Source organism: Oncorhynchus clarkii, chromosome 17, assembly GCF_045791955.1.
Source record: "Oncorhynchus clarkii lewisi isolate Uvic-CL-2024 chromosome 17, UVic_Ocla_1.0, whole genome shotgun sequence".
Classification (NCBI taxonomy): Eukaryota; Metazoa; Chordata; class Actinopteri; order Salmoniformes; family Salmonidae; genus Oncorhynchus; species Oncorhynchus clarkii.
Genome location: NC_092163.1, coordinates 60,522,118 through 60,543,755, shown reverse-complemented (window position 1 = coordinate 60,543,755; position 21,638 = coordinate 60,522,118). Strand labels below are relative to the sequence as shown.

At 42.7% G+C, this 21,638-nt stretch overlaps 3 protein-coding genes across 4 annotated transcripts in view; 1 reads left to right on the top strand and 2 right to left on the bottom strand.

Annotated features, from left to right (window-relative positions):
- Positions 1 to 1,978: 1,978 nt before the first annotated feature.
- Positions 1,979 to 8,635, bottom strand: LOC139371211 (solute carrier family 2, facilitated glucose transporter member 9-like). Its single transcript, XM_071111402.1, has 12 exons — positions 8,257 to 8,635; positions 7,697 to 7,792; positions 7,265 to 7,425; positions 7,056 to 7,180; positions 6,786 to 6,915; positions 6,498 to 6,646; positions 6,028 to 6,215; positions 5,828 to 5,938; positions 3,391 to 3,492; positions 3,108 to 3,183; positions 2,840 to 2,967; positions 1,979 to 2,389 (listed from the first exon to the last, which is right to left on the bottom strand). Exons 1-12 carry the CDS (start codon positions 8,278 to 8,280, stop codon positions 2,204 to 2,206), a joined length of 1,476 nt encoding a protein of 491 aa, XP_070967503.1. The 5' UTR covers positions 8,281 to 8,635; the 3' UTR covers positions 1,979 to 2,203.
- Positions 8,608 to 15,141, top strand: LOC139371212 (26S proteasome non-ATPase regulatory subunit 6-like). The gene is made up of 8 exons (XM_071111403.1): positions 8,608 to 8,898; positions 10,784 to 10,989; positions 11,265 to 11,410; positions 11,653 to 11,872; positions 12,157 to 12,265; positions 12,417 to 12,585; positions 12,801 to 12,878; positions 14,770 to 15,141. The coding sequence occupies exons 1-8, from the start codon at positions 8,754 to 8,756 to the stop codon at positions 14,864 to 14,866; spliced, it is 1,170 nt and encodes a 389-aa protein (XP_070967504.1). The 5' UTR covers positions 8,608 to 8,753; the 3' UTR covers positions 14,867 to 15,141.
- LOC139371210 (ataxin-7) overlaps positions 15,039 to 21,638 on the bottom strand; it is a 39,804-nt gene continuing 33,204 nt past the window's right edge. For both annotated transcript variants that reach the window (XM_071111400.1, XM_071111399.1), the window contains exons 8-13: positions 21,549 to 21,631; positions 21,128 to 21,399; positions 20,806 to 21,004; positions 20,472 to 20,593; positions 18,303 to 19,311; positions 15,039 to 18,103 (exon numbers count right to left, since the gene is read on the bottom strand). In XM_071111400.1, coding sequence (XP_070967501.1) covers positions 18,086 to 18,103; positions 18,303 to 19,311; positions 20,472 to 20,593; positions 20,806 to 21,004; positions 21,128 to 21,399; positions 21,549 to 21,631 — 1,703 coding nt within the window. In that variant the 3' untranslated portion in view covers positions 15,039 to 18,085. The remainder of the gene's footprint in view (positions 18,104 to 18,302; positions 19,312 to 20,471; positions 20,594 to 20,805; positions 21,005 to 21,127; positions 21,400 to 21,548; positions 21,632 to 21,638) is intronic.

The following is a 21,638-nucleotide window of genomic DNA, read 5'->3' as shown; positions in this document are numbered from 1 at the left end:
TATTGAAGCCAGTAAAAGTCCTAAAAATACCACCAGACATTTTCAAATGTATCTTTCACGGTATGACCTTGTACAGTGGTTTTGGGATAATAGAATTTTCACTTCAGCAAAATGGTTCTTTAGTGATCATATGAACTGACCTTAATGGTTGTCCTTTCAAAAAATGTATTTTGTTGTATTGTGACGCGTTGAGAAGCAGTATCAGTCAACCAAACCAAATCTAAACGCAACATGTAAAGTGTTGGTCCCATGTTTCATGAGCTGAAATAAGATCCCAGAAATGTTCCATAAGCACAAAAAGCTTATTTCTCTAACATTTTGTGCACAAATTTGTTTACATCCCTGTTAGTGAGCATCTCTCCTTTGCCATCCACCTGACAGGTGTGGCATATCAAGAAGCTGGGGACAAGAGAAGGCCACTCTAAAATGTGCAGTTTTGTCACACAATATAATGCCACAGATTTCTCAAGTTTTGAGGGAGTGTGCAATTGGCATGCTGACTGCAGTTCAGCGTTGTAACCAACATCAGTGGGCAAATGCTCACCTTCAATGGCCAACGACATGCTGGAGAACTATGCTCTTCACGGTTGAATCACGGTTTCAACAGTACACTGCAGATGGCAGACAGCGTGTATGGCGTCATGTGGGCAAGTGGTTTGCTGATGTCAACGTTGTGAACAAAGTGCCCCATGTTGGGGGTATGGGCAGGCATAAGCTATCGATGGCAATATGAAGGCAGTGAATTAATGCCGTGACGAGATCCTGAATCCCATTGTCGTGCCATTCATCAGTCGCCATCACCTCATGTTTCAGCATGACAATGCATGGCCCCATTCTGCAAGGATCTGTACACAATTTTTTAAAGGTATCTGTGATCAACAGATGCATATCTGTATTCCAAGTCATGTGAAATCCATAGATTACAGCCTAATGAATTTATTTAAACTGACTGATTTCCTTATATGAACTGTAATTCAGTAGATTCTTTGAAATCGTTGCATGTTGCGTGTATATTACTGTGCCACAACGTCTGTGCTGTCATGCCTTGAATTAAGTTGTTTTCACAATGCAGATTAACTCTGCCATCTGTTGAACTTGGTGTCACTACAGCACAATAAATAATAAACCAATATGGTCTATCACGAACGCTCAATTTTGTCATATTTAAGCATTAATCTTCCCAAGATCAATCTACTATTATTTACAGTTGGAATATACCACATTGCACTTGTCATGAACATTGTTTGGTCTAAGTCCAACCCTTTATTTGACACATATGCTCAGATGGAAATACCTATTATACTGTATGTGTCCATCATTGTTACCTCAGTCAGCATTTTCTATTTTCTAAGAGTAAAAACTTGGCCATGCAGGCAGGTCAGTGAGGAGAAATGGTTAGGCGTCACTATGGTACCTCTAATGAATCCCCTCTAGAGATAACGCACAACAGTGGGACGCCGAGGAAACATCTCACCCATCTAAGATAACATCAATCACTCCCCATCCCTGAATGGGAGCTGTGCACCTAGCGCCTTTAACTGTGAATGAAGACCCCGTGACTGGCAGCAGCTGGCAGCCAATGATAAGGGGGAGATGGGGAGCCCCTCAGAGCCAGCAGGTTCACAACCATACTGGAAAAGTCAATTCCATCAAAGACCCAGCCACATCATTATGGGAGCCAGTTCTCAAAGAGCCAGCTAAGAGGCTGAGGGAGTCCCCCACGTGGGCCATGGGCATCGGTTAAGTGTACAGGGTTCTTACTAATGAGTCCGTAAGAAGTCAGACTTGGGGAGGATTTTATGTGGTGTGAGATGTAAAAGATAAAGAGTACATTTTTGTCCTAGAAACTTTCTAATATGAACCTTCTCAGGAAACAGACCATCAGACGAGACCATATGGCTTGTAAAAAAGGTTGGAAACAAGTAAATTAAAGATTGTTTGAAAAGTAATTTTATTATAAATCAATAGGTCTCTAAAAGTCATTCAGATGCATAAAACAAGTGTATATACACCTGCATTGCTTGCTGTTTGGGGTTTTAGGCTGGGTTTCTGTACAGCACTTTGGGATATCAGCTGATCTAAGAAGGGCTATATAAATACATTTGATTTAATATATGCTGTGAGTGCACATTGTATGAAGATATGATACAAACTAAACAACTCAGAGTGGGATAAATCTCAGTTAATTTGCTATCAACAGTTTTCATAACTTTGTCTCCAGGCTCTTGTCAACTGAGAGGGGGTTTTCACACAGTGTGATGTTTTTAAACTCCTCTGAGATCTCCAGGAGGGTTTTCCCCTTGGTCTCCGGCAGGTAGAAGAAGATGTAAAATGACGCCAACAGACACATGCAGGCAAACAGCACGAAGCAGACTGATTTTAGCAGCCCCTGTGGTACAGAGAAGAGGCAGGCAGGTGAGTTCCTATAGTTACAATAACCAGGGGAACAACTTGGACAGTTGCCTGAGAGCCTGTGATTAAATAGTCCTCTCCTAATGTTCTACTCATGGCTACAGGAAACCTTTGTTTCATTTTAGATAATTCCACTTATGTCTAAATTAGAGCTCTGCTGTTTTACAGACTGGCTGAGACAAAGGTAATACTGAGATAATAAAGAAAAGTTTTAATTGCAGTGTCTCAATGTAATGTTCAAAGTATGGAATTACTGTATGCCTGGTATCTCTGGGGTATCAAACTGTCATAGTGAAGAACAATGTGCTTTGTGCTCAGGAAATGTCATTGTATCTCAATTGGTAACTTTGAAAGAATTATAAAACTTTGCAAGCATTATAAAAGCATAATACAACACTTAATTCCAAAATGGTCTATATAGACGTACGATAAGAAAAGGGAAAACTAGTCCCAGCACGGAAAAGCCAAGCCAGCGCAGGATCCCAGTAAACACAAACGCTGCAGGCCGGCACGATTGGATGAAGATCTCATGTGTGAGAGACGGCAACACTCCAGCTAGGAATAGCACAGGCAACAGGAAAGGATGCATTAGATCAATCACCACTGATGATCACAGCAATGTAATGTTGGTATTTTGTCTATACTTTGATGTTGTATTATTACTAACCCATTCTGTGGTTTGATATTAAACATACCTGGTCCTCCTCCATAAAAAATGACAAAGAGGAATATCAAGCCAACGGTGCTGTATGGAATCCAGAAGCTGTAATCCTATAACAATATTGTTAAAACAGAATAAATTATATTTTATTGTATGTTTTCCATGCACATGGAACAACCACCACTGTTGCTGGGGAAGTCGTGACCAAGGGGATTTGGGACACATTCTAATGTGATACACATCCATGTATCATCACTTAGGTCCTCTTACTGTATATTTGTCACAATGCAGGAGAGTTGAAAGGTCAAGGGGCCCACCTTTAGATTGAGAGTGATGGTGATTAATATCATGATGGCAGACATGGCCCCAAAGCCCCCCCAGAGTAGCGCTCTCCTCCCCACACTCTCGATCAGCAGGCCCTAGGGATGAACGGACACAACAGAACTTATCCGGAACCTTCCCCATCTATCACTCCCTCCTTCCCACCGCACAGGGGATGGCAGAGCCAGAGGAGCTCAGACATGATTTACTGTTTAGGAGCTCAGGAGGGGCATTCACATCTTAGTGACAAATATGTTCAACCTGTAGCGGAGCTTCTGTACAGTAGGCACAGGCGGTGGGATTCCTGCACAGGGACAGTGTTTCTTCCTGTATGGTCACTCCTACTGTTCACTGATTACTTTTGCTTATTAGTCCTTATAACGGTTGCCTAATGACCACTTAACGAGTGACATTTTCACATTAATTAAAAAGGGCTCTACTTTAAACCTTTTTACCCTAGGTCAGGGGTGGATAAACCTTTTGGCTCAAGGGCCACATTAAGTGAATGAAACCAAGTGAAGGGCCACATACTATATGCGTGTCAAAACATGTGAAGACTATTCATTTTCAAATTAACATGCATCTACTAGTGTACTGTAGGTGTACATATGCTTGCAGAACAATTATACCCTTGTACCATCTCTACCCTTGTTTTTTGTGAGCATATTTTTCACAAAATTTATATAATTTATAACATGACACAGTCAAACACACACACAGATCCTGCATCTCTACCCTTGTAAAGTACAATCAAACTTTGTCACAATATGCAAACTTAAAAATATATATATATTATATGTCTGGAGACATGCAAAATGCAACAGCAGATGTGTAAAAAAAAAAGATTCAAAAATGTGAGTGAAACATATGGTAAGAGCATCTGTTTAATTTGGAATGGTCTGTTTTTGAAAGCATGTTAAGGAACACATCTCCAATGTATTTACAGTTATCCAATCATTTCAGTCCAAATAAGTGTTAATTGAAAAGCAAAGTCGCCCAGCCAGTCTGTGTCTTTCAACTCGGAGAAGTCATCAGCTTTCCAACCGTATCAAGGAACATACCTATGTCCCCTCTCAGTTCCCACACAAGGCAAAATACTTTCCCAGGCTTAGCTAGCGCGCATTTGAATGATACAACAGGTCCTGGTGCTCTGCCTCTGTGTCACTGAGTAGCTGCATGAACTGACGATGGATAAGCCCCCTTGCCCGTAGGAAGTTGACACGTTTTATAACCACTTTGACAACATTTTCCAGCTTTAACACACTTTTACACAGGGCTTCCTGATGAGTAATACAGTGAAGAAATATCAATTCCTCAGAGTTTCTTCTTCTACTTTGTCTTGTAATCTTTTTAGTAGGCCAATGTTTTTACAGGTTAGATTTGGTGATCTATCTGTTGTGACATTTGTCAGTTTGCTCCTTGGTAGATACATTTTTTTTTCCAAGCTGGCAGACATCCTGTCATATAAATCAGAGCCCCTGGTTGTTCCCATCATTCATTCGATTGCAAGAAGTTCTTCTTATTTCAAATTTCTCATTTATTCCTTTGACAAAAATGTAAAGTTGAGAGGTGTCTGATGTCAGTACTCTCATCTAGTGCTATAGAAAAAGGATTGAAGCTATCTGCTTTTTTCTTCAACTCTGAGATTAGCTCCTCACCTATCACTCCTCACCTATGACTATCACTTATCACTTATCATGTGATAAGCTAATTTTCTCCAAATTGGCTTTTACTCTCAGGACAAAGTATATCAGCAGGCTCCATACACTCGTTCACAAACGCTTCACCAAAAGGCTTGCTATGCTTTGTGATTTTATGTGCCAGTACTTACAGTCTTGAGTAGAGCACCTTGTAGTAAACATATTTTGTTGAGCTTTTAAGTTTGTGGCAAGTTTTGAGGCCTTCCTTGCCTTTTCCTGAGAGGACAGATCGCTAGCGTAGTTAGCACGCTTGCTTAAAAAATTATGATTGAGATTATATTCCTTAAAAACGGCAACACTTTCTTGGCATATCAGACTTATGTCCAATATTAGTATACAAAGTATTTTGCTGTCCATTCTTCTTTAAACACAACATTCAGAGTCCCACTTTTCTCATTTTCGCAGCACTCATTTTGTCAAAAGCCGTCAAGCAATGAATTGGCTTTGATGACTGAGCGTATTCTGAATCTGACTGACTAGGCCCAAATACAGAGCGCGCTGTCAGGCTACAGCGCCATCTATTGGAGGTTGTTTGTATATCACGGAATGAGTAATTTTAAGCCAGAAATCTTACAATATAATAATATTTAATACATTTGAAATATGTCTTGCGGGCCGTACTTTGCCCCCCATTGCCCTAGGTACATAGTGATGGCCATGCTTTGTAGAAGTTACAGAGGGGTATCGTAGTGTACCCCCTATAGTGTAGCCCATGTTACCCAGCAGCACTCACACAGGTGATGGAGGTGAGGACCTCAGACACTCCAACACCCAGAGTCACATAGCGGATCTTATCCAGGGGGATGCCTGCCTCCTTGAAGATGTCAAAGGAGAACACACTGATCTGAGGGTGGAGGGAAGAAGAGGAGTAGGATATAGAATGTACAGTAGTAGGTACAGTATGAGATAAAAGACAGAGGGGGCTGTGCTTACTGCTGTGATGCCAGAGAACTGGATGCAGCCGTACACCACCACCATGGTGATGAGCTGCCATCGTACGCTTCTGTCTCTCAGCAGCTCCAGGAGAGTCTTTGAGGTCTCGCCTTTTATGGCAGCCTGCTCCAACACCATCTCCGTCATCTCCAGCTTGTACTCACCCCTGCCCCACAGACTCTGCAGAGCTGACACACAAACACAGTTTCTGAATATGATACAACAAGTAACTAAAGTCTCCTCAGCTGTATAGACTTTGCACACAGCTATATAGGCCTTGGCCAGTCAGTCAGCTATGTGTAATAATATACATTTATGTATTTAGATGCAGTATAATATAGTACTGTACATCATTTCTACATTTGCACAGACAGTACTCAATGTTCTGAGTATGATTGTTGCTACTTAGGATGGATCCCTTTGGACATCAAGAATTTCAATCTTGGTGCCTATGAGGAAACACAAACTACCTTTTTTGCATGCCTCTGCATTGCCCTTTTCTATCAATAAGTATCTTGGGGCCTCAGGGAAGAAGGGAAGTGTTAGCAGCTGTACCACTGAGAAACATGTTGAAACACACAGTAGGATGTTCCAGCTATCCTCACGACCAAGAATCTCCCTGAGAAAGTTGAGATAAAGAATCAAGTCATGGCATATTTCAGGATATCCAATTTGGCACACATTGATAACCATCAGTTTAATGTGATACTTGATGTTTTTGTCTTTTGAAATGTTGAAATTCAGAATGAGCACTGTACCTTAGTCCAAAAAATTGTCCTGACAGTTTACCAATGGAGAGGAAGGTAGCAGATGTTAGTGTTACCATGCCCCTTATCTTTTTGGGTGAACTTTCACCCAGGTATATTGCATGGATATTCACTCCTAAACCTGAGATTCACAAACAAGAATAAAACAAATCAATGCTATCCCATGCCATTCCATGATTTTATTTTACCATGGCTAAATGATCAATAGATTAAACTAATCTGCATGAAATGAAAGGTGCAACATCATCACATTGGTAGGACCTGCAGTGAATCCAAACAGAAACCGAGCAATCAGGATCATCTCAAAGGAGTTTGCCCCCCTACTGGTGAACATGATCACTGCAGCAACAATGTTGACAACATTGTTCCATATCATGGCTCTCTTCCTGAAGAAGAAATGAAGAAAAATTTGAATGAAAAAGTAACTTAAATTGAGATAAATACAGATGATAAAAATCAGTGCAACTCACCTGCCAAACCTCCCAGCAATGCACCTGACACTCATCGAGCCCAGGAGACCCCCCACAGCGTACAGAGACACTATAGCTGACCAGAGGAGTTTGACTGTCTGTGCCGGTGGGGTTTCTTCATATCGCCCAATCCAACTGCTATTGATGAAGCTCCAGATGTACTGCAAGCAGACCGACATGGTTATGGAAACAGACAGTCTACAACCCTGGTGAAGTAGGCTAGGTGTTCATTTGAGCAGGGTTGAATATGCAGATTTAATTTGTGTGAGATGAAAACAAGATATTCATAAACCTTGAACACCATGTTATATTTCCTAGGTATTTCTTGCCATAGGAAAAGTAGTGGCAATTCCAGACTCATCCAAACATATTTAGTATCATGCTTTTAATAAAAATGAGTGTGTGGGGAATCAATGTGTTGATGTCTCTTACTGGTGAAGGGGAACTGATGACAGTAACATGGAAACCATTTTGAAAAGATCCGCCAATACCCAAAATGATTATGAAGACTAGAGCATTACCACGGGTCTGGAATGGAGAACAGAAATGGGTAAACATTTTACAATGAAAGTTATAGGTCGACACATATTTAATGTCAATGAGGTATATAACCTCAATCAATAATGTATCTTAAAAGTATTCTTAAAACGCTTTTAAAAAACATTGACACAGAGATGGCATGGATAGACCACTATTAGACTACTAATCTCTCGTCAACATTGCTTCTCTTCCCTGTTTAGCTGAGTCATTGTGCTCATAGATTTGTCTAATTTGTACCTATTGTGATTTTAGAACCCTTTCATACAGCAATTAATTATGTTATAGCTATAAACCTAATTTCGTAATAGATTTTTAACATTTTCAACAGTAACATTTTTGCTTATGTTACCTTTGGATAAAATAACAGGAAACTTACTAATACTTACTCATTCAGATATGAAAAAGTATATCCCGTTTCAATAATAATAATAATAATAATAAAGTTTGCCTACCAGGTGCCTCAACAAAGTCTCCATTCTGTATATCTTGAGAGTTCCATGTGACACAATTATGTCTAACGTTACATGTCCACCTGACAGTTGCTCTGTTAGACATTTTCAGGAATAAGATTAATATTTTACATCTCAGAGGGAGCTTAACTTTCAACCACTGCGTCGCTGTCACATTAGTCCTACTCGTCTCTGTAGAAAGTAAGAAAGCCTATAAACCATTTGGCAACATGTGTTTAATCTGAGTGAAAAGTTGTGTACTTTGGCGTGAGATAAATTGGCATACTTCGTGTGCTCGGCGGACATTCCCTTATTAGCCAGACGAGGGCAGCACCATCTGATCTTGCCTGACGTTCTCGCTGTAGCGGAAGTAGCAGACCAGTGTTATCCGTAGTCATTGTTAGCTAGCTAGCCGAATATATCTCCCCCTTACCCTTGTTGTCCCAGAGAAGATATCTGCTATTTAGCCAAGTCATTACTTTAATTTTATATTTGCCAAAATGCCGTTGGAAAATCTGGAAGAAGAGGGTCTGCCTAAAAACCCTGATCTTAGGATAGCACAGCTGAAATTTTTGCTCACGATGGATGGTCACCGACAAGATGCTAAAGTGAAAACCGAGCTCATGGACTCAATCAAAGAAAACGGTGAGTAGCTAACGTTAGCCAGAAAGTACCGGTACTGTAACTAGCTTCTGCCAAGCTAATAAACCGAAAATAGTAACGTTAGCTATCTGTTGTAAACCAAATATATAGCAAAGTGGCCTAGCAAGTCATGCTAGCTAGTGTTCTATCTTAAAGTGTTGAAATTGCTAACGTTAGCTAGCTCCGGTAGCTAGCTAACTCGCCTGGCACATTTTTGTCGCTAGCGAGTAGACTTGCTAACTAACGCGTTGACACGGGTAGCTAACTAGTTACACTACACTGAACAAACATTTAAACGCAACATGTTAAGTGTTGGTGTCATGAATTGAAAATAAAATGTCCTAGAAATGTTCAATATACACATTTATGAATCTACAATTTTGTGCACAACATTGCATTTCTCATTTGCCAAGATAATCCACCCACCTGACAGGTGTGGCATATCAAGAAGCTAATTAAATAGCACGATCATTACACAGGTGCACCTTGTGCTGGGGACAATAAAAAGCCACTCTAAAAATGTCCTGTTTTGTCACACTTCCACAGATGTCTCATGTTTTGAGGGTGCGCGATTGGCATGCTGACTGCAGGAATGTTAAAATTTTATGGCAACAGCTCTGGTTTATGTTAATTTCTCTACCATAACCCCGTCCTACGTCGCGTTAGAGAATTTGGAAGTAAGTCCAACTGGCCTCACAACCGCAGACGACCCCAGCCCAGAACTTCCACATCCGGCTTCTTCACCTGCGGGATCGTCTGAAACCAACCACCCGGACAGCTGATGAACCTGGGTTTGCACAACCAAAGAATTTCTTCACAAACTGTCAGAAACCATCTCAAGGAAGTGCATTTAAATGCTTGTTGTCCTCAACAGGGTCTTGAACTAACTGCAGTTTGGCTTCGTAACAGACTTCACTAGACAAATGCACACCTTCGATGGCCACTGGCAGAAAGAAATGTCTTTCTTCCATGGCCTGCATACTTGTCAGACACGCTCAATGGGTGGTGACATGTTTGGGATGTTCTGGGTTGCCGTGTACGACAGCGCGTTCCAGTTTCCGCCAATGTCTAACTTCGCACAGCCATTGAAGAGGAGTGGGACAACAGGCCACAGTCAATAGCCTGATCAACTCTATGCAAATGAGATGTCACATTGGATGAGGCAAATAGTGGTCACAGATTGTTTTAAAGTATCTGTGAACAACAGATCTGTATTCCCAGTTGTGAAGTCCATAGATGGGGCCTAATGAATTTCTTTCAATTCACTGATTGCCTTATATGGACTGGAAATCAGTGAAATTGTTGCATGTTATATTTTTGTTCAGTGTCGTTAGCATCACTGTCAGACATAAACCTTGCCAGAAGATACCGACCCTACCATTACGCTTGTTTCCACTGAGCTGCACTGGGGTTGGAACGCAGTCATGGTTACATTAAGACATCGTGGAGTCGGTGCAAGATATGGGTCGTAAAACACCTCAATGCAGGGATGTGATATGCCACTGTACTTTAGATTTGATCTTTATCCACACTGCTCCATCAAATGGAATACTGATAGTAATATGGAGAAAGGTACATTTGGAGTACAGTGCTATATCACATCTCTGCATTGAGGTACGTTTTCTGAACTGACCCCAGTGCAGCTCAGTGTAAACAAGCCTAACTGTAGAGTCGGTATCTTCTGGCAAACATAAACCTATCCATATCAAACTGCTACTTAGTCAGTTAGCTAGTAGCTAACTAGTTAGATACTCCAATGAAATTAGCTAGCTAACCAGACACATATGGAATAAAAATAGCTAGCTAGCTAGAATGTTGCGAAAGGTTACAACTGTCAGGTTAGCTAGCTAGTCACTAACGTGATAGCTGATGAATTGTCTTGTTACAGATATGGCACCTTACTACGAGAGCCTGTGTAAAGACCTGAAGTGGCAGCTTGACACAGGCCTAATGAGTAAGATGAAGAAGGCCAACGAGGACGAGCTGAAACGTCTGGATGATGTCCTAGAAGATGCTGAGAAGAACCTCGGGGAGAGTGAAATTCGAGATGCAATGATGGCTAGAGCTGAATATCTCATCAGAATTGGGAATAAGGTGCTTTTGCATTCATAAGCTGTTACATTCAGAGCAGAGGCCAAAGAATCAGAAGTCATGTTAAATGTTATCAGTCATAGTGCCACGGTTGCACAGTGGACCTTATACAATATACACACAGTATCATGCTATACATACACATAAACCTCAAAAATCTACCCCAGAGAACCCCATTCTAACTTAGCCATGCATGTAGGTCATTAGCTTAACCAAATAACCCATCAACTTCACATCGCCAGTATCTTAACTGTTTTTCTTGCTGTGTAATTCCACAGGAGGAAGCGTTGACTGCCTTCAGGAAGACCTTTGATAAGACTGTGGCCCTGGGACATCGGCTAGACATTGTGTTCTACCTGCTAAGGATTGGACTGTTCTACATGGACAGTGACCTCATCACGCGCAACACTGAGAAAGCCAAAAGGTAGTTTGGCTAAAAGGCACTGCTTCTCTCTGCATTCACTATTCTATGATGACATGTCATTAAGGGCCTTCACTAACTATTCTAAGTCTCATGTGTTAACTGGCACGGTTTAGATTTCATAGCAGCCAGCAACATTTTGCCTGCCGTGGCATTGTATTGACTTTATTGTAAGCTGTTGTTTTTCTATATTCTCGTATTTTGTAAGCATCATCATTTCAATGTCCTTGTTTGTGTCTGCACAGCCTTATTGAGGAGGGGGGTGACTGGGACAGGAGGAACCGTCTGAAGGTGTACCAGGGCCTGTACTGTGTGGCCATCCGTGACTTTAAACAGGCTGCTGAGCTCTTCCTGGACACGGTGTCCACCTTCACCTCCTACGAGCTCATGGACTACAAGACTTTTGTCACATACACCGTCTACGTCTGCATGATTGCCCAGAAGAGGCCCGACCTCAGAGAAAAGGTTGGTAGCAGGAGAGGAAGATTCTGGAGCCACGGTGGTTGTGTTGTCAACAGGGCATCAATGTGCTTACATAATTCTAGAGGTGGTAGTTTTGCAGACTTCGTACTTACCCTGACAGACACTAAGACAAGTATGGTTGCAGAAAACCTGAATATGTTTATACAATACTTTCTACATGTCAGAACAGGTATATTTAAACTTGTTTTGATAAGGATAAATGTTTTAGACAACTGGCAGATTTCCAGTTCTGTCATGACTTTATCCTGTTGACTGTTCTCTTTCAGGTGATAAAGGGAGCAGAGATTCTGGAGGTGCTGCACAGTCTCCCTGCTGTCCGCCAGTACCTATTCTCACTATACGAGTGTCGCTACTCTGTTTTCTTCCAGTCACTGGGTGAGACACCCCTTTTGCTCTCCCCTCATTTAGGCCTGTAAATAGTAAAGCTGAAGAGAATGAATGTCCGCAGACAGTGAGTGGACATGCATGTTTCACTATCCCCCATTCCTTAGTTGTAAACCTGTTTGTCTCTGTCCCCTCTTTGCAGCCACAGTGGAGCAGGATATGAAGAAGGACTGGCTGTTTGCCCCTCATTACCGTTACTATGTGAGAGAGATGCGTATCCATGCCTACAGCCAGCTCCTGGAGTCCTACCGCTCACTCACCCTGGGTTACATGGCTGAGGCCTTTGGAGTCAGCACAGAGTTCATTGACCAGTGAGTCTCACTAGCTCTTGTTCCATACCCACAATGCCGATTAGTGCTCCATTGTCTTACGTCAGACAGGGCGACGACTTCATCTGCACTGATGGTTGAGGACTGCGAGTCGCATAGGAATGATGCCACCCGTCAGAAGACAATTGGTGCTCTTGATTACACTGATACAGAAAAGGTACTGTGATAACTTAAATTGGTTTTTTCTTCACTCTCAGGGAACTCTCACGATTCATAGCTGCTGGTCGCCTCCATTGCAAAATCGACAAAGTAAACGAGATAGTGGAAACAAACAGGTAAGAATTACTATTCATTCAAGGGTTTTTCTTTATTTTTATTATTTTCTACATTGTAGAATAATAGTGAAGACAAACTATAAAATAACACATGGAATCATGTTAACCAAAAATATATTTTAGATTCTTCAAAATAACCACCCTTTGCCTTTGACAGCTTTGCATTCTCTCAACCAGCCTCACCTGGAATGCTTTTCCAATGCTTTACACAGTTGAAAAACCAATGATAGCGCAAACCAGATTAGATGGTGTATCGCTGCAGAATGCTGATTAAGTGTGCCTTGAATTCTAAATAAATCAGTCACCAACCAAGCACCATCACACCACCTCTTCCATGCTTCATGGTGTGAACCACATGCAGAGATCCGTTCACCTACTCTGCGTCACAAAGACACGGCAGGTTGAACCAAAAATCTGGACAGACCAAAGGACAGGTTTCCATTGCTCGTGTTTCTTGGCCCAAGCAAATCTCTTATAATTGGTGTCCTCGCAGCAATTTGACCATGAAGGCCTGATTCACCCAGTCTCCTCTGAACAGTTCATGTTGAAATGTGTCCGTTACATTTATTTGGGCTGGTAACTCTAATGAGCTTATCCTCTGCAGCGGTTTTCACGACTGCACTCGAAGAAACTATTGAAGTTCTTGAAATTTTCCGTATTGACCATAGGGCTATCTCCTGTATACAATCACTACCTTGTCACAAATGCATTAATTTATGGAATTAACTTCTTATGGCTCATAATCATGAATAGTTAATGAATAGTTAACGTTGCGTTATGGTAATGAGCTTGAGGCTATAATTACGCTCCCGGATACGGGATTGCTCGTCGCAACAGGTTAATGTAACCGCTGTGTCAGATTTCAAAAAAAGTTTACGGAAAAAGCAACCCATGCAATAATCTGAGACGGAGCTCAGAACAGTAGCCAAATTAGCCGCCATGTTGTAGTCAACAGAAACCAGAAAATGATATGTTTCCTTACCTTGGATGAACTTCATCGGAATCCCAGTCCACAAATGCTTGATTTGTTCGAAAATGTCAGTTATGTCCGATTAGCTACTTTAGTTAGCGCGTTTGGTAAACAATTCCAAAGTCAAAGCGCGTCCACTATAACGTGACAATGTCCAAAAGTTCCGTAGAAACATGTCAAACAATGTACTGAATCAATCTTTAGAATGTTGTTTACATATCTTGAATAACGTTCCAACCGGAGAATTAGAATGACTTCAGATGACCGGTGGAACGCAGGTCCTTCCCATGTGAACGTGCATGGTGAAAGCATGGCAGTGGTGACTATTTCCTGTCTCATTCGACCCCCCTTCACATTAGTCAGACAAAGTTCTGTTGACATCTAGTGGAAGGCGTAGGAAGTGAACTCATCCATATCTCGCTAATTTCAATGAAAGCTTGGTTGAAAATCTGCCACCCCCAGAAAAAATAAACAGGAAGTGGAATTTCTCAGGTTTTGGCCTGCAATATTCAAACAGTTTTAGAAACTCCCGTGTTTTCTATCCAATATGCATATATTAGCAACTGAGACTGAGGAGCTGGCCGTTTACAATGGGGACCTTTCATCCAAGCTACTCAATACTGCCCCTGCAGCCATAAAAAGTTAAAGGCACACATGTTAATTGAAATGCATTCCAGGTGACTACCTCATGAAGCTGGTTAAGAGAAATGCCAAGTGTGGCTACTTTGAAGAATCTAAAATATTTTGGTTTTTACTTTTGGTCGTGTGATTCTATAGTTGATATCTTCACTATTCTACAATGAAAAACAGTCAAACCCTTGAATGAGTAGGTGTCCAAACTTGACTGGTACCCTACATGTAAGACAATTTGTTTCTATATTAGAAGTGGCAGAGCTCAGTGTTGTATTTTCTTTCTTCCAGACCTGATAGTAAGAACTGGCAGTACCAGGAGACCATCAAGAAAGGGGACTTGTTGCTCAACCGTGTCCAGAAGTTGTCTCGAGTTATCAACATGTAAAATGGATGGCTGTGTTCTTTGGGAGGGAGAGCTGGATTTTGTACCAGTATCCAAACCAATAGTTTGAAGAATTGACCCTCATTGTGTATATAAAATTCTTTTTGGTGACTTCTTCGTTTTCCTTTGATAAAGACTGAGTTAACAAATAAAATCAGTAAAGAAGCGAGTCAAGTTTTCTGTATAAATAGCTGTATAAATTATTTATTTACAGAAACCTGTTACAAAACAAATAGAATATACAATCTTCTTTAAATATTAAGTAAATCTAACCTACCATGTTTGTTCATGAATTACATAGCAGCCAATACAAGTCCAGCTGATCAAATGATTCTGATAATGTATACAAAAACTGCACGCTCTTACTGAGGATATTTTCCTCCCGCAAGCTGTGTTTCACTTTCACATTCCAAGTCTGTGGTACTTGATAACATCTTTGCAAAGTTTCCATCACATGAAAACAAGGTTAGCGTTTTCAGTGGAGGTTGAGGGTAAACAAAACACTTTACTGAACCTGCTACAAGCAATTCATAATTGACCAGGAAGCTTCAACACCCCCTGGTCTGCACCTCATCTGGAAAGCATGAATCAAAAGAAAAGAGTTAACACCAAGGTTTCATACCAGCTCGCTGACAAGCCTCTTTTTTTACACCACATTTAGGGTTCATAGGCAGATTTTAAAAGCAAGCTCCTAAAACACTGAACATTCAAGTAAGGTAAAACTAAAAAACAACTGTCCTCAGTGTGAAACAAATTCAGGCACTTTCTTAATTTCAGCATTTTGAAATGCTGAAAACTAAATTCTTAATGCTGAGTTTCAAATGATGTTTGGCAACAATGATGCAAGCAGTTGCAATGTTTGAAGTGTTTATCATGATTGCTTAAGTCCCTTCAGCCTTAAGAGGAAAGTGTCAATTATGAAATGTTATAAAGTCTACAGCGGTCGTGTTTACACAGGAAGCCCAATTCTTTTCACTAGATCAGCTCTGAAAAAGATCTGTTATTGGTCAAAAGACCAATTATTGGAGAAAAATCTAATCAGAATTCGGCTGCCGGTGTAAACACGAATGCAGCCAAATTAGTTGAGTGAATCCATAGAAATCGCTTAGACAACTGGCACAGCTTTCAGCCTGCGGGGCATTTCAGAATCAGGCTATTTGGGTCACAAAATTATAATTCTTTTTTTGATTGAGGCAACTTGAAAATAGTAAAAAGCCCAAGTGAGACCGTGGTGAGTTCAAACAAAACATATTGTCTATCACACAAACACATGCTACAGTGGAAACACTTCACCTTTTAAAGGATCCCAGTACATGATTCATGAGATGCTTCAACCTCTAGTTATAGGCCTATTGCATTATAGACTTGGCAGTGAACCACTTCAAATAAGTTAAGTTCTTAAACATATTATTTCAATTACTAAATAAATAATCTCAATTGTACCAAAACATTTTGTATAAGAAAATGCCTGTGCAAAAATACATATTTCAATATGTACAATTCGTTAACAAAATATGTATTCTGAAAAAGGGATACTTCGATGTTTGTTCAATACATACAAGAAAAAGCTAAAGTAAGATACAAAACACTCAACTTCTCTGCTGCCTGACATCAGGTGAGTTTACGAAATTTACAGGGGTTACAAAAAAGTAGTAACTTACTCTGAAGCCATCTCCATGAATCTCACACCCCCCAAAAACCACCACTTACTCCAAAGAGGCATCATCTCAGACAGAGGGAAGTATTGCCAGTTTAAGACTTACAAGTTTGATGTCAATCATTACAAACCCCTCTACTCACAAACACAGTATTGTGACATTACTAAAGGTACCGGAATGGAAACAATAGCCATAGCTGGGATAGTGGTTACAGACTATGGTGGGAGAAACAGATGGCTGCCTTTGGCTAGCTTTTGGGGCAAATAAGCACAACTTAAATGTCCTAAAGCAAGTAGTGGGTCTGTGTTTGTTTAGTGCTGTACACAGTTAGGGCTAGGTCTACTGTGGCTGTTCATTAGTAAAATGTTATTATAGGAATTACGACTTCAAGCTTGGGACTAAGGTAAATCTGCATTTTTGTTCAAATGTAGTTATTGACAGCCTTATTCTGTTCAATGTTCCCTACCTATATAGTACTCGAAATAACACAATTCATGTTGTTAATTTCAAAAGAATACAATATAAAAACTGCTTAACTTTAAAGCTAATTATCTCAGAATCATCTTTTTTCAGCTAGAACCTTATAGTCCCAAGCACTCAGCTGGTCTTTCGTGAGCATTAGTGCCTCTTTCATTACCATTCAATCAAATTGTCACATCAGGCATCCTTTTTCACATATGCATGCACAATTGACCCCCCCATCTGCTGTAGTTAAATTCAGTGAAAACATGATAAGAAACATAAAAAAGTAACACTTGCATAATTGTTTGGGTCATGTATGGAACTCATATAGAATTGACTGAATCTGCTCATGTCATTCATCTCTGGCTACTGTACATACATACATAACATGGCGGTATCTACACACACGCCACAATGATTCAAACCAACCAACAAAATGTAGTGAAAGGATAAAAACAAAACAATGTGATTGAAGTTATGTAAGTGACAGTTTGTCTTCCTGCCCTCTCCATTCAAGGCTTCTGAGTTCAGGCCTGCAGGTGTAAGTTTGAATTTCCAGTAGTCCAGTAGAATCTGACGTGACAAAGTCAAACACTCTCTCTCACACACACACACACACACACACACACACACACACACACACACACGGAAGAGATCGTCAGATACCAACAGATTGCGGCTTGTTGGCTCTCCAGTCACTCCCAGTGGCTCTGCATCATGATGGTGGGTGGGCGGTGGCATGGCTGTTGTGCCAGCCCTTCACCCTCCCTCCATACCCCTGGAACTTCAACATGGAGGTCAAAGGGCAGGAAGGCTGCAACTCCCTCCTCTCCATAGGAAGACCTACCTCAGGACAACACTGACTGACAGGGGGACAGGTGAGACCCACCCCAGGTGCTAACGCCTGCCACCTCCACATGGCTTTAGGAGAAATAGTTCCACTATAGACGACATCACAGGGTTGTCCAGATCACCTCCACCCTGAGGATCATGGGAAGCTGAGAGTAAGGCATTAGAAGGCCTCGTGCAGTCCAGAGCAGTGTACAGGTTGCCCCCTTATCATCCGCCCCTCAGTTCCATACAGAGGACACAGCCACTGCTGTCAGGGGCGGGCCTTTGGCTGAGGGGAGAGAGAGTGGCAGGGTTTTTAAATTATGAGATTTTTAGTTTGTGTTTTGTCTAACGTCAATATATGTACATATGTTGAAGCCAGATAAGTCCTAACTGCACAGTAAATTTCTCAACAGATAAAGAGATTGACTGGTTGATGATAGGAAGCGTTAGCGGCCAGTGTGTGAGGCTGTAAGGGTCCAACCCACCTGATGGATGAGGGAGTTGTTGGGGAGCCCTGGGCCTCCTGGGATTGTGCGTCCATGTTTGCCGTGGATGTTGTTGATTGCTGGAGACTTGGCCACTTTGGGCCTGCCTGGTCCACCTCCACTGTTGACGGAGCTGGCAGCGGGGGAGCCCTTGCGTTTCTTCCCCTCCAGGCGGCCGTCAGTGTGGGCATGGCTGAACCTGCTGTGGTGCTCTGAGGCCTGGTGGACAAAAGGCCCCAAGGAGAGGGTGGAGTCACTGCTGTTCATCACCACACTCATCCTTTTGATGGACTCGGCCGGGCTGCCCGAGGGGGGGCCTCTGACCCCAGGCCCCGACACCCCCGCTGGCCCCGAGGGCTCTGCCTTCAGACTGAGGGAGTTGGTCCTGGCATTGGGGCCACAGTTAAGTCCCACACTGTGGACGCCGCTGTGAGATGAGGGGACTAGTGGGGCGTGGTGGGACGTGCTCCCTGAGCTGCCACTGTTTACCGTGCAGTTCTTCTTGAAGGAGGAAGAGGTGGGGTTGGAGGAGGACTCTGAGGAGTAGGTGGTAGCGTGAGACAATGTGAGGGAGCTGTTCTTCTTCTTCTTCCCCGAGCTGAGGCTAGTGCTGCCCCCGCTGGTGGAGTTGGTTATGGCGGCTGTGGAGGAAGACTCCCGGGGTCTGAAGGACTTGCCGCTGGATCTGGACTTGAGCGGTCGTCCTGACGCCAGGGTGGTGACCGAGGAGTGGGCTGAAGGCATCTGGGGCGACGAAGACACTTGTCTGGCCTGTGTTGCGCTGTAGGCAGGGTGGTCGGCTGTGCCCTGGGAGGCACGAGCGTTTAAGGTGGTCCCGTACGAGAGCACAGACTTGCTGTCGTAGGACTGGGTGTAGGGGGGCGGAGGGGGCGCAGAGGGGCTGAGGAAGCCTGAGGCAGGTGTGCTACCGTGGGATGAGGACAGGGAGTTTGTGCTTGTCCTGTGGGCCGGCGCAGAAGAGGAATTCTCCAAGGCCAAAGGGATTTTCCTATAACACAAACAGGCCACAATGAACATTCCCATCAGTAACATTTACACATAGAAGAGGAGTCAGCACAGGACAGTTCTGGATAGAAACTGGAACTGCTTTACACAGAGAGAGGATTCAGCACAGGACAGTCCTGGATAGAAACTGGAACTGCTTTACACAGAGAGGAGTCAGCACAGGACAGTTCTGGATAGAAACTGGAACTGCTTTACACAGAGAGAGGATTCAGCACAGGACAGTTCTGGATAGAAACTGGAACTGCTTTACACAGAGAGAGGATTCAGCACAGGACAGTCCTAGATAGAAACTGGAACTGCTTTACACAGAGAGAGGATTCAGCACAGGATAGTCCTGGATAGAAACTGGAACTGCTTTACACAGAGAGAGGAGTCAGCACAGGGTAGTCCTGGATAGAAACTGAAACTGCTTTACACAGAGAGGAGTCAGCACAGGACAGTCCTAGATAGAAACTGAAACTGCTTTACACAGAGAGGAGTCAGCACAGGACAGTCCTAGAGACACGGGATATAATACAAAGCAGGATCAATGTCAGCTAACTTGCCTAAATGTTCTGAAATATCTTTGAAACAAATAAAAGTTCAGCTTGAAATGGGCAAGGTCTCATTGATTCAACAACCAAAAACAAATATCTAAGTTTAGCTTTCTTTATTAACCAGAAATCAATAGTTATTTATGGTTGTTCATCAAAATTAGCAGGCCAACTCATTGATCCTGCTTTGTGGTATACCCCTCTGGTGTCCCAGGTCTGAATCAGTCCCTAATTAGGAGAGTATGAAAACCAGAAGTGTTCTGGCCCTCCAGGACCAGAGATAAATAGCCTAATGGTGTCCCATACAGCACTAGATCTCCCTTCACCACCCGGTGTCGTGGAAATATTCATTCAATAATATTTCTCAAATACCGGAGCCTGTGAGTTCAATTAGACTTTCTTACAAAGTGGTTCATGAACTAGCTCGGCTTTTTTTACCTTGTTATAAAGTATAATTGAACTCACAGGCTCCAATATTTGAGAAATATTCTTGACTGAATATTTCCATGACACTGGCAACGCTATTGCTCCCTGCCTCAGTGATTTTGCAATAGGTTTGTGGATTAGGTAGGTATTATGGAACGCTGGTCTAATGAATGTACAGACTTACTTCCACATCTGAGTGTTGACGTGCTTGTCCATCATGGCGGTAAGAGCACATCGCATTCGATCCCAGCGCCGGTCAAACGAGTAGCAGCTTCTCCCAAATAGTCGACTTCCAAAGGTGCAGTACTGAGCAGCAAGGAGGGAAACAGTTAACACACACTGCACGGTAAAAGCTGCCACTCAATGGAGGTTGGTACTGTTTATAGAGCGTGTAAAAACAGGTTGAAGACTTTTTCGTGCATCTGGCTAATCTGTTGTTTCATTGTTTCTGTGGTGTGAATAAGGGCTCAATAAATGTAGAGCATATTCCTGTAAGAGTTAAATATAAAGTGACTTACAGCTGCCGGCCGTGGTTGGTAACCTGAATAGTGACAGTCCAGTTTGTCTGTGCCTTCCTCCCTTTCCTCGTTCTCCTCCTCGTCACTGGACAGGCAGGAGACCCCGTCGGGGGCGGGCGTAGAATGGTGGGGCGACTCGTGGACCAACGAGGGGTCTTCCAGGAAACCGCCACCTCCTTGAGAGATACTGCTGTTCAGTCTTAGAGCAGAGGAAACAGTGATTTACGAACACACATCAGGGATGCAGGTACTGGCTGTACCACATTGTAAAAAGTATTTGTTGGATGTTGGGTACCCAGAAAGAGTACATGGAGTGACTCACCTTGGAAGACCAGGATTTTGAGGTTTGGGTTTGCCGAGCACCAAAGGCTTGGTGGCGGCGTCGGCGGCTCCGTTGCCTTGAGCGACCTGGTGGGCGTCGTGGTGGGGGGCGACCCGGGAGGGGGAGGGGTGGGGGTCCCTGAGAGGGGGGATCTGCTGGGGGTGGGTGTGCTGCAGCTCCCGTTCCCGGGCTTTGCTCTTGTGCTCAGTCAACAGTGTGTCAAAGCGCTTCCTCCGGCCCAGCACTGCCCTCCGCTGGCTTAGGGAATGTGTCTGATGGAGGAAGAAGGCCAAAGGGTATGTTAGGTCAGGATGAGCTGCACTCAGTCTGGAGGCTGCTGAAAGATCTAGGAAATGTGACAATGAATATTTCCTAACCAAACAGAACAGAGAGAAGGGGGGCAGAAGAGTGGGCTTGGTACCTTGCATGTTAGGGATCGTGTGCATGGCTTCCGAGCTGTCATATCCAGGACCCCACAGTGGATATCTGGATTAAACTCACGTTCTGATGG

Excerpts from the sequence above, each read along its gene's own strand:
- LOC139371211 (XM_071111402.1), bottom strand. The coding sequence starts at position 8,280 with ATGGAGACTTTGTTGAGGCACCTG. Across the intron at positions 6,647-6,785 it reads GGACAATTTTTTGGACTAAG|GGAGATTCTTGGTCGTGAGG; the intron begins GTACAGTGCTCA and ends CAACTTTCTCAG. Across the intron at positions 2,968-3,107 it reads TTTTTATGGAGGAGGACCAG|CTGGAGTGTTGCCGTCTCTC; the intron begins GTATGTTTAATA and ends TGCTATTCCTAG.
- LOC139371212 (XM_071111403.1), top strand. The coding sequence starts at position 8,754 with ATGCCGTTGGAAAATCTGGAAGAAGAGGGTCTGCCTAAAAACCCTGAT. Across the intron at positions 10,990-11,264 it reads TCATCAGAATTGGGAATAAG|GAGGAAGCGTTGACTGCCTT; the intron begins GTGCTTTTGCAT and ends GTAATTCCACAG. Across the intron at positions 12,266-12,416 it reads TGTTTTCTTCCAGTCACTGG|CCACAGTGGAGCAGGATATG; the intron begins GTGAGACACCCC and ends CCCTCTTTGCAG.